The 15,915-nt window shown below is 36.8% G+C and overlaps 2 protein-coding genes across 11 annotated transcripts; one reads left to right on the forward strand and one right to left on the reverse strand.

Moving 5' to 3' along the window:
• The first annotated feature begins 965 nt into the window (after positions 1-965).
• LOC124412679 lies at positions 966-8,884 on the forward strand. Of its 10 annotated transcripts, none has more exons than XM_046892759.1 (18): positions 966-1,592; positions 2,155-2,260; positions 2,490-2,623; positions 2,708-2,806; positions 2,878-2,991; positions 3,059-3,166; positions 3,260-3,628; positions 3,710-3,985; positions 4,163-4,411; positions 4,494-4,626; positions 4,722-4,865; positions 4,972-5,443; positions 6,419-6,562; positions 7,132-7,428; positions 7,626-7,800; positions 7,975-8,163; positions 8,370-8,486; positions 8,545-8,884. In XM_046892759.1, exons 1-18 carry the CDS (start codon positions 1,440-1,442, stop codon positions 8,731-8,733), a joined length of 3,468 nt encoding a protein of 1,155 aa, XP_046748715.1. In that variant the 5' UTR covers positions 966-1,439; the 3' UTR covers positions 8,734-8,884. The 10 variants fall into 10 exon arrangements, with proteins under 10 accessions (XP_046748715.1, XP_046748718.1, XP_046748725.1 ...); XM_046892762.1 differs by having other exon boundaries at positions 4,500-4,626; XM_046892761.1 differs by having other exon boundaries at positions 967-1,592; positions 8,548-8,884.
• A 377-nt stretch (positions 8,885-9,261) lies between these two features.
• On the reverse strand, positions 9,262-11,295 carry LOC124412681. Its single transcript, XM_046892771.1, has 2 exons — positions 10,674-11,295; positions 9,262-9,808 (listed from the first exon to the last, which is right to left on the reverse strand). The coding sequence occupies exons 1-2, from the start codon at positions 11,101-11,103 to the stop codon at positions 9,714-9,716; spliced, it is 525 nt and encodes a 174-aa protein (XP_046748727.1). The 5' UTR covers positions 11,104-11,295; the 3' UTR covers positions 9,262-9,713.
• Positions 11,296-15,915: the final 4,620 nt, after the last annotated feature.

Raw genomic sequence — 15,915 nt, forward strand, 5'->3', positions numbered from 1 at the left:
GATATCACGGGTTATAAGTTTCAGAGTGAATAAATTCCGGTATTCTCCATAGCTTCATGTTATTTGATACAATTTTCTTTCCTGAATTCTTGGATTATAAAGCACAGTCGAAATTTAAACCGATCTTATTCGGTTGTTTATCCTGTAAACAAAAAATTAGAATGAGATATTTCGGCCGGTAAGAGAGGGACCAGTATATGGCCTTAAGGCTGATTTATATCTACGAGCAAGCACAACTCACCATCAGCATTCATTAAAAATGGTCCCCTCGACCACGGTCGTGTTATTGACTGAAAAAACAGTCTTGTAAACACATGTGGAAATGGTCCTAATTTTCAGGCGATAAGGAGAGCCCTCATTTTGAGATAAACTCCGTAGTTTCATCACGGCAATGCGGGTCACCATACATGTAGGGGTATAGTATACCATGTTCATGTATTTTCATATTTCACAATAAAAATTGAAAATAATGACGGTTATCTTATTCAAAATATACAAACGATTGTGTAATCGAGTAAAGTGTGAATACCTGTTCTAACGATCAGCCCAAAAACGGTACAATCACTTTCATCACAAGACAGTATAGTTGTGTTCAAGAAAAGGCGGAGTCTTACCGCTTTAATAATTACCCGATTATTAAGTAATTTTCGGGATTGCTGTTTGAAATTGACTTAAAACTATAGTCGACGCTTGGGTTGACGGTTTCTTGTAGGCATTGACTGAAAATTTTATAATTTTCGATCAACGTTGACGGATACCTAAAATACGGTTATAGATGTGGTTTTCCGTACTCCTACCCATCAGCGCTTCGAGCGGCCAAGATATGAACCACAAAACCAGCTTCAAAATGAGGGCTTCCCACGCCAGCGATCGTCTCCAAGTCAACGTCTCCAGTAAGTCCGTGGTCTCCAGCATAGAACCCTATATACAAAACCATGGCTCAGGATATAACAGAAAATACAGAAATCCAGCAGTGGATATCGCTGTTCTTCTTCTGTCAAAATGGACGAGTGTAGTGGTTTGTTTAGTGGTTAAACTGGTGAAACTATGCGACGACGATATTTATTTATAGTTTGCGTCCGCAAGGGACGTCAATAGCGAATACCGTTCGGAGCAAATGACGGTTATCGAATAATTACATGATCGCAGTATTGAATGAAAGCGCATTAGACAGAAAGTGCACGCTGACATCTAGTGAAAATAACCAAATATTTTTAACAAGAGTGCGCACACTGTATCAGTGCACACATATTCATACACATTAGTTTATAAACAACAGAAATAAAAACGTCATTAACAAGTACTTTTGACCCCTTATTCCCAGCTGCATTAATAATTTCTAATGATAGTTATTTGAAGAATAACTAGAGATTATCACGATTTTACTCATTGACCTATAACCAAATCGGAAAGAATAATAAAAAAAAAATAAGTAAAACATGTCACCCGGTATAAATGATCGACCACGTTACACAGGTACTGTCCCGAAAAGTAATCGTAGAAATGATAGAAATCGCGAAAGGTCCAACAGTAATCAAGTAATGATTGGACCAATTGATCAGAGGGATGTTTCACACCAACCAAATAATCTGGTAAGCCAAAATCAGTCATTTCGATCTGCATCCTCTTCCTGATAATGTTTAAAAAAATGCATTTGAATCAAATGTCATTATTATTCATTTTATATGAAGTAGAATTGAATATAAGGCTAACTTTTGACATGTGTAAGAGCATGAAAATGGATTCCAAACTACAATACACTAACAATTTCCTCACTTAATAAATCGTAAAAGAAAAACTATTTTTTACATTAAGATTAGCACCTGATTTACTTTTCATTTTCGTTGAGTGTATCACACGGTATGTTCAATGTAACGGGTGGTAAACTATCACATTAGATTCAAAATCCGTCTATAAATAGGGTATGAAAAAGCGGGGAGTCTTTTGCGCTAAGAATATACACTGCCGACACATAAATGTAGTCAAGCTTGTATTCTCAGCTGCAAAGCCACCACGGTTTAGATACCAAAGTCAATCCAATCAATCGGACCTCAGAAGAAAAAAATAATCTGGTATTATAGGTGTTTTTACATTTTCCAATTATTGTTCATATTGAAATTTCATATAATTTATTAATTTGTACAATTGTTGCAGCTCGAGTGGCACCTGGTAACTGATCCACACAGGTCGGAAAAAAATAGTAATACTCGATCCACATCATCCGCACCTTCCATAGGCTACCAGGATCTCGCAGAATTTGGTATTGATTTGAAACTGCTATAATTGAGAAGTTATGGATGCAAAAATCTGTGATTCTCCTCGTAGAAAATTATCCTTTTATAAAAATGACCAGTTTACTTGAAAAATAGTAAGATACATTTCAATTAGCTCATATTATTCTTGTGTCTGCGATTATCATAGTACAGGCTGATCTCGAAATCTGTTTCACAGTACTAGATGTAGATTGACATATTTGAAAATAACTTTAGATTGCAGTAGCCAACAGCGTAACCACATAGGCGAAGATCGTACTCAGTGGCATAGAATGGCACCACCAGACTCTCACACCCAATCACCACCACCGCAGTCACAGGGGAACAAGCCTACAAATGTAGATAAGATGGTAGAATATTTTGCTTTCAATGAAAACATAAAATATCAGTGAATGGCTGTTCGTAATAGTATCTGAACATTTCAATTTTAACAGCCAGATAGAGGACAAGTTGAAAGTCGACTTAATCAAATCCAGGACTACATTCGGGTGACTTCTACAATGATGGATTCACTGAGTCAATCCAGCGACCCTGTAAGTAAATCAGTTTTGTTCATCCATTTATTACTACACTGTAATGTTCCTACTGTAAATTGTTGATTTAGCGCGCAGTTACGCAACATGAGAAGTTGTCTAAAATGGTGGAGGATCTTTATGACAGTGAAAAAAAATTGGCCAATCTTCTAGAGACTTATCAAAATCGGGGAATTCCTGATGAGGTTGTTAATACGTTACTTGTTTGATGTTCTGTTGTTTACTAACAATAAAACTTGCATGCGATTTTAGTCTGGTGATCATTCAGTGCAGCGGTCCGACCAAATGAGAAGATTCAGTGATTTAATGGATGTTCTAACTTTACAAGAACGATTCATCTTGACTAACCCTAACTGCATGGTGCGTTGTACTTTCATAACTCAACTTAGAACTTATAGTTTGATTGGATCGAATCAATTTCAGTAGATTTAACTTGCGGTTTATTCGATGCAGAATGGTGAAATTGACGAACATGGAGATGGCGGCAGAGAAGCTCAGCTCCAACGCAAGGTAGAAGAAACTCAAAGGAAGCTTGCCCAGCTTCAAGAACAAGAAGCTTCTCTATTAGGAATGCATTTGCGAGCTAAAGAAAGATTGAATGCAGCACGTCAAGCCCAACAAGTATTTTTGCAACAAGGTGAACAGGGTGCCTGGGAAGGTCCAGACAGGCAACAGCATCAAGGACAATCAAACGCCGATGAACTGGAATCGGAACATGCCGCCCTTAGGGGAAAGTTAGTTCAGTTACAAAATAAGAAGAAAAGAATGGATCACCTCGTCGCAGAGTTGCAAGCAGTGGATGCTTTTGACAGAGGCAGCTGTGTTAGTATACAATGATTGATACCTAATCATTTAAAATCTACTTATTAGCCAATCAGAACAATTTTTGTATCCTGATTGCAGAGCTCTGAAGGTTCACGCGCACCGGGAAGAGATAAAGTCGCCGAATTGGATGCGATGAAAGCACAGCTGGCACGCCTTAAAGCTCTGATGGAAGATGCTACACGAGATCGACATCCATCAGAATCTGAAATTGAACCGGAAGCTGATGAAGAGGTCAGAGAAGAAGTGTCGGCTAATAGTTCTCGTAATTCAATAGATCGACAGAGTGAGCCTAATGATTTGTCGAGAAGGAAGGCTGGTAACTTTGCAGATGCACCCTCGGTTGACCAAGTTCAAGTAAGCCGTTAACTTTAAATTTTCATCACGTTTAATATTTCATAAAATGTGAAAATCGCACTCTAACTGAAAAGCTGCCTTTCAAAATTACCAAAATTCATCTGCAGCTAATCAATTTCTACCATCTACGTTTGAAAAAACAAAGTTGAAAAATAATTTATTCCCTTCAAATGACAGGCTGTGACTAGGGAACTCAGAGAACAGTCTGTATTACTGCAGGCCGCTCGTGCCGAATTGCAACGCCTAAAGCAAACGACTCCTACACCCGTTGTTACCTCATCAACTCCACCTCCTTCTCTTCTTGGACTCAATCTATCTGAGAAGAAACAGAGTAACAACAATACTAATAGCAGCAGTAATGACGAACGTTGCGAACTACAATTTGCACAAGCTAAGAGACGCCAGCTGGAAGACTTAATGAGAAAGGTTTGGAGCAGATTTTATACCCATCATCTTGTGCTCAGTAAAATATAAATATTTTCTTTCATGAAAATATACTTTTACATAGGAACAGGGACACTCATCTAGTGTGAATCAAGATGTTGGTAGAGGAGATTGGGGTGGCGTTAGAGAAACCAATTCACAACTTAGTAACACTAGCGTTGCAGCAAACTTGTGGCCTTTGCCGAATCCTGCAACAGGTTAGTAACGAATATATAGTAACTTTAACGAAAATAAAATCAATTTATAATGTTCATAAAATTGGTTTTCCTTCATTACTCTTATTTCATTACAGGTGAATCTAACGAACAAAGTGTAGACGGTGTGTCAATTTCTGAAAATTTATTAGATGTCGGACCTAACGGCAATGCTACGACGACAAATGGTAATTGGTGGGGTGCTCCCCCGCCAATTGGAATGGTTGAACAGCCTCCACAAGGTGAGCTTAAAATCTACTTCATCTCCCAATTTACCTTTTTGAAATTAAGAAATGAAAATCTAACTGTATTGCAAAATTAAGAATCGACGGATTAAATACTGTCTAGCAGGAGTGGCGGGTATGGCTGAATATTATCGACAGCTGTTATTGGGCTCTCAAGCACAACAACTGCAAATGATGGGAATGACTATGCAGCAATGCTGCCAATTATTGTGGGCTCAACAACGAGAATTACAATCAATGCGAGCAGCAATTGTTCAACTACAATTACAGCTACGACAACCACAGCAGCTACAACAGCAACAGCAACAGCTACAAGGACGGGCCAATAACAATTATAGTAATGTAGGAAATGCTGAAGAGTATTCCAATCTTAATCGTGCTGTGCAACACAATGGAAGTTCATTGGACGCTACTTTGCCACCGAGCTCATCACTTCCTAATCTCGTTGCTTTACCCACACCTACACCCACACCAGCGCCTGTTCCTATACCCAATTCTCCACACCAACAACAACAGTTGAACAACCAAGTTCCACCAGGAAATAGAGCCAACAACTATTGGGACAACTTTCGAAGGTAATTCGTGAAAGTCTTAATGTAGGTTTATCGAGTTATAGTCATGTTTCGATGTTAGTACCAAACTATTCATTTGCTTAGTTTCAATCTCTTAACTCTTCATATGAATGTTCAATGACCATTTTATTCAATTTATGGTGATCTGGCTGCAAATCTTTCTGTAGATGTTGGTTTTTTTTTATATGTCACACTATTTAGTATTTCATCATTATTTCTTCAATTTCAATTTGATAACGTACCTATTTTCTTTTAAGATGTTCCATTTTAATTTCGCTTACATTATTGTTTAAAATTATATCTGAGCAGAGATTCTGGGTTAATCATAGCCATCCTGTAAGTTATTATCCCCGGTTTAAACACGAATGTTAGTTGAGTGTTTTTGGGAAAGACGCTTTGTAACTTCTCGTTAAGTTTTTTCGACATCCTCAGTTGAATATAAAACATATGAATTCAATTTCGAACTTCACGAGTCGAATTAAAATATTGTACAACTCCGACGATCATATATAAAATAAAATCATTTTCTGCGCATTCATTTTCGTGTACTTCTATTTACTCGTAACCCCTGTTAAATCATGTTCACAAGCATTGCTTGTAGTATTGAAAATTGTAACGTTTCTGTTTAAAAGGCCCTAGGTAGGTTTACATTATACTCCTCTTGCCTTACTTTATTGAAATAGCTTGATTGGTGTGTTTGACATTTGCTTTTCACTGTAATCACTAACACGAAATTCGTTATGTTGCCCTTTTCTTGAAATTAGACTGCACAGCAAAAGTTGTAACAATAACTTGAAAGATTGATTAACTATTTAAAAGTGTGCCATCTAACAACAGTTCATCACAATTAATCAGTTCAGTCAGTACACCATAAGTCATTTACTCACAGATATTCCCTTCCATATATTTTTCAATAACAGATTTTGAATATTAATGTTTTACGCATGAGATTTGGGTTTGCTGATTGTTCCCTTTCAGTTACTCGAGGCAAAATTTACTCTCGGTGAATGGAAAAACTGCATCGGATCGCAACCCACACACAACTGCAAGTACTCCAACCACAAACACTGTATCTTCTGCACCAGGTACTGCGTCTGGCGGGGGAAACAACACTGGACTCACGTATGCACAATTTATCAATGCATTATTCATAAAGTTAAATCTTGTACTTACTAGTTATTTATGTAAGAAGTGGGAGTTTTGTGTCAGATCGATTGAATTTCAGACCACCACCATCGATTTGGTTAAAATTAGCATGATCATTATCTGTTCGAGTTAAGATAAGTCTCTTAGGGTGTAATATTACCCGTACACGAAAGCAAAGGGTGATTTTCCCCAAATTATTAAGAAAACTGAATTAATATTATAACATAAAATATTAATTCATTTTTGTTAAATAAATTGGAGATGCCAACCATTAATTTTGAATAGATCAAGTAAAAAAAATTTAATCTGGTAGATCTGTAAAAGCAATTTCTTAAATAATTCGCAGAGAAATTAAAACTAGATACCTAGATAATAGGTAATAATCTTGACATATACAAAAAGCGTACCAACTGGTTTCAGCTGAATTGGTGACGGTAGTCCAAAATGCAATCTGTCTGACTCAAAATTGCTAACACATGAAAATGGAAAATTCGAATCTTCAAGTATCCAAAATATTCGATTTATGAAATTGTATTGACTTGCAATAACATTGGATTTAGGTCTAGAAAAGACAAGCGCAATAGAGAGCATGGATTGGAGAATTTGTCGTTACCAACTTTGTTATCCGCTGAGATGCAGTACCCACAAAATCTTCAGCTGCAATCTAATTTTCAACAGCAAGAAGTTGTAAATTCAAGGAGTAGCTTAAGTAATGTCTTAGCCAATGATACGACCTTACAACAATCGCATCATGTGGACAACTTTTTTGATGAGCAACAATTGGCTTGCACTCGATCAGTACCTGCAAATAACGATGGTCAGGTTTGTCTGCGTCAGCTTAGGTAAGATGGTCTTGTCAACAGATGATTAACCTTCTAATATTATAAAGAAAAACTAGCATTAATATCATATAATGCAGAACGTTTGCTGATTCTTAGCGCTAACTTCACAGTCTGTATTCAAAACTTTTCATTTGCAATATCAAAAAATTGTACTACAAGGTCGCAAACTCTTGAATCACAATTATTCTGATTTATAGCAATGAAATGAGCGACGCAGTGTCATCGCTAGTAACTGTGAATACTTCAAGACCTGGCTACCTCGTTCGGGTGCTGAGGGAGGTTAAAATTATTTGCGAAGATCACAGGTTACGTCCTCGTCTCTTGCGTTCACTGAGGGCTTTGCGGGATTCACATTCATCCAATAATCCTTTGGTAATCAAAGTTACCATATAGTAATAATTATTTGCTCGAAGCAGTAACAATTAAAAACTTAGCTTTTACTCGTATATTGAAAATAAATCATAATTGGTTATAAAATCTATTAGCATTACTCGACTCAAATGTGTAAGATCTATTTATTGATCCGTTGAAATTTTTTCTAACCAGGTTGGATGGTTACAAAATGAAACAACTGATCAGACAGCCAGTGAAAGTTGTCAATCTAGTGATGAAGATTCTGACACGGGTACCCTCAATAATACAGTAGGAAGTGCAGTGAATGCAGTTGGCGCTTTGTCACTACCCCCACCTCCGTTACCTCCACCACCATTGTCTATGACGTTACCACTTTTGCCAGTAAAATCAGGTTTAGAGAATATGGTGAGAAAAAAGTAGATATTATGATAAAACCTAAAAATGCTGTCAACTTTGCTGACTAATCAGATCTCTGTCATTCCACTAGAAACAATATTTATAAAGTAAATTGGACGTGGTAACACTTATATTAGAAGAAACTAATTTATATCACAGATAACAAAGAACAATTCTCTTACATCTTACAGGGAGGATTTCAAGCAGAAAGTGTAGGCATTAATGCATCGGCATCTGTAACACCGGGTTACAATGAAGACTTGGCAGAAGCTGATCAATCGCGACCCGAAGCTTCTCACAATCCCCAGGTACCATTCTATTTTACACTCGTATATTATATTTGATTATTACAGTTGCATTTTAAAGCAGGTTGCTAGTGACGAAAATGCTGGTGAAGAAGGTGGAGGAGACACATCAACAGCTTCAGCCAATGCTTTGATAGCTGATTTGGTAGCAGAGATGGAATACATGGAAGAGGATGGAGAAAGAAGTGATGATATCGGGCTTGATAGAGTTCCTACTCGATTATATCATCAGGCAAATGAGTCAATTTGAAATCTGGTAGCTGGCTTTATTTGCACTTAATTGACCTCACGCTCTCGGTGCTCCCACACTATTATTGAAAATTACAATCTACATTATCGGCTAAGAGCATCCATGGTTACGGCTATGTACAAATGGAACGATGAATATGAGTAAATAGGTGCATGGTCGTACTTTTTGTAGCCCGTGTGTTTAATTTGAGCAATTTGAAAATGACTACCTAACACTGCATAACTCGGTGTACTGATTGCAAGGAATTTTTGTGTTCTAATATGGCTAAGGATTAAATTACTGTTAATATTTTGCTAAAATATTATAGGTTACTGGTTTGTCTTTGATTTTAAATGAAACATGCTTGACTAAGTGCATTGCTACCCAATTACAGTACAGAAATATAGTAAGCGCTAGTATAGCCAATGCTCTAACCCACCTTAGTTTCACTAGTTTTTCCAAGCCCACTATAACGTGCTTGACATGAAATATGAAAATCAGCAAAACGCATTATTCTGAACATGGAAAACATTTATAACACGTGTTTGTTACATAGAAAAGTAAATATTTATTCATCTCATACATATAACTTGATTACTTAATATCGTACCAATTGCAGTCCCATACATTGAAAATCTTGACGAGTATGAGTGGTAACGACGTATTGCATGTCAACTGGTAAGAAAAACAATTCGTGAAAAAACATTGAACAATTATTAAACGATTTTTAAGTGCCACCAAATTCTAAAATTCTGCTTCCTCAATTCCACTTTGTGATTGAAATCGTTGATGATGGTACACCGAGCACCCATGTGTTTCTAACAACATTCTCTCGTACTCGGCGTCATCGTGGCTGTTTCTCAACTTTAAATTATCATTCAATAGATTGTTACATTTTTTACTATCGTGATAAACTAATTTACTACGGTTACCTGCTGCCCAAAAACAGCTATTAACCGTAGCCATCAATTCCTGTTCCTCACGATATTTCAATTCTCCATTTATGCACAGTCGTGCCGATTTACAACGCACCTCGGCCAATCCACAGTCTTTTGCGTACGTTCTACCATGGTAAGTGCAGCAGTTACCACTACCTCTGAAAAGAAATACTCTCTTATTAAGTGCCTAATCAATTCTGTCCGCCACAAAGAAATAAAAAATAAATAATGGCCGTATCTTTATATCAGAACAACATAACGACGTGCATATATTATACTATGAAAGTTACAGTCGCTTAATAAATAAATTATTACTAGTCTTAATATTAATTACTTGGGCTCATTCGACGAGTAGACCCAGCAACCTGTGGTATGCTTTACTCTACTATTGATAACGCAAGGTGTAGTTCACAAAGGATTGGAAGGCTCTCAAATTATCTTCGTCTCTCGTTCGATTCCGTTGGCCATCGTTTTTAACAATAAAAGAGAAAGGAGAAAACGGAGAGAAAAACATTTTCGAAACTAAATTTGGCTGTTGGAAAAATTGTATGATCAAAAGTTATCTGTGTAATTGATTTGTTCGTTTGTTCATTCGTTTACACTACTCAGCAATTTCAAATGGTGGATTTCAATTGAATAGGCGACATCACCGATTCAAAGAACATGCAAAACTATCTCGCATCAGCGGTATTTTTAGCAACCATTTTCAACAGTGGCGCTCTTTGTTTCCGTAAGAAAAATACACACTCCGTGCCACCAGACAGACCGAAGTTTTTATGTTCTATTCGGCGAAATGAAGCTGAAATATCGTACAGGTAAACGAATGCGTATCTGTATGCGTGAGAAAAGATATATTGTATATACAAACACGTATGCAGATAGGTATGTAAATACTGATTAAATATAACTTATGACACATGATTTACGTACATATATAAATATAGCGCTCGATTATTTCGGGTATAATCCATGGAGTCCATACTCAACATACGTTAAAGGAAAATGGATAATCAAAAATTATACCTTTCCGTAATCTTTTGAACTGATCCGGGTCAGCGAGCATCAGCTCCCCGTTATTGTTGCGTTTCCGGTTGTTTCGTCGTCGCGCGGCATCCTGACACGCTTGCTGCCGGGCTTGGCCGAAAGCGCAGAGTCTCAGTACCGGATGATCGTGATCGTCCGGAGAAGGAAAAGCAGCCGGATTAGCCCCGCGCAAAGCTTCTGGAATCACGCAATAGTTATTTACGAGATCAACGGCGCGGCCTTCGTCATCGGTTTCCATTGCACCGTGGCAGTTTCCGCTCGTTGTATCTTTCATATTCACGTCCCAGCAGCCACTGCTACAATTACCCGGCTGCAGGTTCGCGTTATTTTGCGGCACAAAACCGTAGTACGCGTTAGCCGATACGTAAGATGCACCGCTGATACCATAATACGCCTCGCTAACAGCCATCGTGTTATTTTATTTGATATAGCAACAATATATGCACGAAACGAGAATCAAAAACGGGAAACAAACCACACGCGCAATGAGACGCTACACGATGCTAAGAGATTGTAGGTTCAATGTTTGCACCGTTACTACCGGTTGCTACCTGACGACAACTGTTGTCTGTGGACAACTGAACTGAACTGAGTAACTGACACTGATCGCTGAATCGCTCGGTCTCCCTCCACACCCTACCTCGGCGGAAAACGGGCAACATGCGTCGCGTCCTACAATCCATTCGCCCCCCCCTAACCCCAACGGCCGGTATTTCTTGTAAGCAGAATTGACTTACCGTGGTAAGTTGTCCAGTAATCAGGGTTGCCAGAAAAATAGTACCGCAGGTCGCCAAAAGAGAGCGCACAGGTAGCCCAATGTGTAGCAATTCAAATAAACGAGACAGTCAAGACTCCTAATTAATAAAAACCAAATATATCTTTTACTCAAAGGTATTGCGAAGAGAATATAACAAGCGTCGTTAAAGAGAATAATAATTGAACAATTAGAAAACAAGTGAAGGCGTGGTGAGCTATGCTGGTCTTGTTGCTATCCGTCTAGGGAAATCTGTTGTGCGCATCATGTGGATATAGCATGAGGTTGAACATCATGTGGATGCGGTATAAGGCAGAGTGAATTCCACAAATGTAGCCAACCTCCCGACTAACAAATAATCCCTAGGTTATAGTAAAATAAAGAAATTGACTACGTGTGTCTCAGATCAAACGATTGGCGGATACAAAAAGATGAGATATTTTTTCAAAAACGCAAAAGACTATTCTTGGGGCTTTACTCTAAATTGTAATTTTATCATTTTTTCGCTGGCTGTTGCCCGATTCTATGCGTTGTACAGAACAAAGATCAGAATATCTTCAAGCGCATTCAATTGTTATTCGTTATCAATGCTTTGTCATCGTCCTACTTCATAGTCAACGGATCTTGGCGGGATTTGCGACTTTACGCTGGAGTTCGGATACAAACAACTGACAATCGGCAGAAAATTTTTCTTCCTGCCTCCAATTTACCGGACGGGTCTTGGCTTGCCGTTATCGTATGATTGTTATTTTCGTTATTGAAGTTAAAGAAATATGAAAAGTAGCCGCGAATATTCTGTTTTACATTTGTAATTTGTCGCGTGCAAAGATTCAGGCCACAGAGGTATGAATATAGCAATCAACTGGCACCATAAAGTCATTTAGCCTATGAAAAATTCATAGAGTCAATTGTTATTCGTTATTGCAAGCTAAGCTCAGGTAACATTCGAAATTATTTACGTAAGTTCCAATGCTCTGTGTCCGATCTTCTAGTCAAAATTTAGTCACGATGAATGTTATTGTTATAGCAAGTGCAGCGCGTATTTTAGAGAGCGAGTTTATTCTATTTATTGCGAGGTGAAAAATTATAGTGGGTTCTCCATCAGTGATATTCTTTATTTGTCTTGCCAATGAATGAGTGCCATTTCAGGATAAAACAATTTACCTCAGTGTTCTCCAGAGTAATATAAAATTTATTTGGTATTCTCCGAGGAAATATGAAATTTATTCCTTTATCTCCATATACATACATATATGTATAGGAATATGTAATTCATGACGGAAGGGATTCACTTTAGATGGTGCGGCTGGACCGATTGTCAAAATGCAGCATGGGTAAGTCGCATGAATTTAATATCATGTGTCGAATGAACGTCAATGTCTGGTGGCAGTTAGACTGACGAATCGCTATTTAATACTTGACGCTATAGCTAATTGCAAATTATTGCCTTTTTATCTCGACTGCTGATGGTAAACTGAAAACCTAATAATAGTTGACGTCGGGTGTTACCTTTACTATGATATTTCAAAGGACATCGCGCACTCTTAGCCAATATGCAGTCAACAATATGATCATAATATGCTTATTCCCAGCTGACTTGAAATAGTTAACGAAGAATTTCTGTCGATATTAAGTCAACTAACAGCCAAGAGTGTGTTATCTGGATTGTGACTGTCCGCTATTTGAAAATGTTCAGTTGTACTATGATAAAAGTATTCGAAACTTCCACTTGTAATTTAGTTACTAATGTCATAGCACCTATAGATCACCACGAAAGGGTAATAGTTTTTAAGCGTTTTGAATGTTGGCCAAATTCAATTGGGCAACTTTTTAATTTAGGGTAGTAATTAATTTTTTTGAAAAATTAATGGCTTGTTGATCTGAACAAATTTTAAGATGAATTTAACTATTCAACCGACAAGGAAATGTCACAATCGATGCCCAATAAGGTGATTTAAAAATAATCACTATTTCTGTTGCATTTTTTCTCAATTAACAAATATTTTGTGTGTAATTCTGTTGACAAAATTTTTAAGGCTTGACCGTACAATAAATAGGATTAATTACTGAGCACATACTTTGCGTAGTCGAAGGGAAATTAATTAGTTTCGAACTAGCATCTGAATATAATCACAATCTAAAAGTTGTAAAAGTCTTGTTTATTGATTAATTATTATCTTCGTTACACAGATGTGCACAATATAGTAAAATTTTCCTCTTAATTAAAATGTGTTTTCATTTTATGCAAGTTTAGTAGTGAAGTTTTATGTAACTACAGAATGAACCAGCAGTTATTGCTTTGAATTTCTATTATGACGCAGCTTTACATATCATTTTTAAAGAACAGTTTCTTTTGTTCCTCGTTTCTATGGTCATATTGGAATGTAGAAACAAGTTTATGCCATTCAGTATATATCGAAATGTGTTTACATGGATTCAGACTTTCGGAGCATTCGTTCTGTAATGCAAATTGATGTTGGGTCAAACGCATAGACTTGTAGAATAGATTGAACTCTCCCATAAGAGCCCAGTAAGCCCCCCCCCCCCCCCCCCCCCCAAACCGGTGTCTAAAAGTTGCCTTTAAGATGTCTGTTTTCAGATAACTTATCAACACCATTTAACGTCGACTTCAAGATAACTTACCTAAGATACCTTGAAAACGTCCACAAGGAGTTATCTTGTACAAGTTGTCTATAAGTCAACCGATCAAGACAACTGCTAGTCTGCTGGTAGTTGCAATATCTATGTTACGCATGTCTGGTGGTCAAGACGTACGTGCTCAATAGACTGTATCAAAAAAATTGACTATTTTTTTTTTTTTTGAAAAATATACTGAAAATATTGTTCAGGATAGCGAAAAAAGGTGCCTGTTAAAATGGGAGCTCTTAATTTTAATACTAAGAAGTGCCTCATTGCGATTTTCTACTTTCCATAAGAATAACATGGCAAAAATGGTTCTTGCTCCTTGCGATTTTTATAACTAGATAACGACGCGTCGTACAGAAAATTGATAAACATTTTTTTGTAGAACGTTCAATTTCCTACAAAAAAATGTTTATCAATTTTCTGTAGGACGCGTCGTTATCTAGTTATAAAAATCGCAAGGTACAGAAAATTGATAAACATTTTTTTGTAGAACGTTCAATTTCCTACAAAAAAATGTTTATCAATTTTCTGTACGACGCGTCGTTATCTAGTTATAAAAATCGCAAGGAGCAAGAACCATTTTTGCCATGTTATTCTTATGGAAAGTAGAAAATCGCAATGAGGCATTTCTTAAAATAAAAATTAAGAGCTCCCATTTTAACAGGCGCCTTTTTTCATTATCCTGAACAATATTTTCAGTATATTTTTCAAAAAAAAAAATTGTTAATTTTTTTGATACAGTCTAGTGCTTAATATGCTCATATGAGCATATATTGCTTTTATTATTATATTATAATAAGGGTTAATTATTGATACATCTTGCAGATTATTAAAAAGTAATGCATACTTTATTTGTTTAAAGGTATGAAAGTTTAGGCCATGACTAAGTATAAAGAACTTGGAAATTTTGTAATAATGGCTCTGAAATATCGCCTGTCATTGTTATATATAAATGCATTCGAATAAAATATGCTACATCCTACTGAGTATATATTATACATCTTCCTATGTGGTAAAGATAAATATACATACATGTATGTCGACATATATAAATATATACGTGGGTCTTATAAACCCTCACAATTTGAAAACAACGTCCAGTTACTCGTGTAAGAAACATTTAGATCACTCCAAGAATGGTCAAAGATACCTTTTTCGAATACAACAAGATGTCTAAATTTCGACTATCGTTCGGGTCGTAAAGTCATCTTTGAACCATCCTACAGACAAGAAAGAGGCAACATATAAATGGACATTCGTTGACTCACTTATATTGTCTAGATAAGTTGTTGGTTCGGCTCGCAAAAAGGTAACTTTTGTCTACGAACGTCATCTGACAGACAACCACCAGACGACATCTTGTTAATAAGCCGTAGTCAGTGGAACGAAAATTCAATCGCATGTAATAATACATGTTTGTAATATAGCATTAATTTATTCTTTTCGAAGAGCCATTTGTGAATCAGGCACAATTTTTCACATTTGGTATCACAATGAAACTGAGTGACTATTTTCATTCATAGTATTATATAATGCAGGAATTTTTTTGTCACACAATACCTATTGAATTCTTAAGGTCGTGCAAGCTGTGCTGTAAGACTGCTGCTTTACGACCTGGACCATGATTATGACTATTTTAATGATCTGAAAAAGATAAGCCAGGCACATTTGTGATCGTAAGACTTGTCTCTAGCGTCTGAAAAATGATGGTATTTTTTCACATCTATTTTTTCAATCACAGAGTGCACTCTGGGTCTGTGAGACTCTGTGCTTTTTTCATAGTCTACCATTTCAGAACTACTCATTCCATCGACTCGAAAA

This window comes from Diprion similis, chromosome 11 (genome assembly GCF_021155765.1).
Source record: "Diprion similis isolate iyDipSimi1 chromosome 11, iyDipSimi1.1, whole genome shotgun sequence".
NCBI lineage: Eukaryota > Metazoa > Arthropoda > Insecta > Hymenoptera > Diprionidae > Diprion > Diprion similis.

Bases quoted from the DNA above. Each gene is read 5' to 3' on its own strand.
- LOC124412681 (XM_046892771.1), bottom strand. From the start codon at position 11,103: ATGGCTGTTAGCGAGGCGTATTATGGTATCAGCGGTGCATCTTACGTA. The intron at 9,809-10,673 runs GTATAATTTTTG...ATTTCTTTTCAG, and splicing joins GTTCAAAAGATTACGGAAAG to AGGTAGTGGTAACTGCTGCA.
- LOC124412679 (XM_046892759.1), top strand. From the start codon at position 1,440: ATGTCACCCGGTATAAATGATCGACCACGTTACACAGGTACTGTCCCG. The intron at 3,629-3,709 runs GTTAGTATACAA...TCCTGATTGCAG, and splicing joins CTTTTGACAGAGGCAGCTGT to AGCTCTGAAGGTTCACGCGC. The intron at 7,429-7,625 runs GTAAGATGGTCT...TCTGATTTATAG, and splicing joins GTTTGTCTGCGTCAGCTTAG to CAATGAAATGAGCGACGCAG.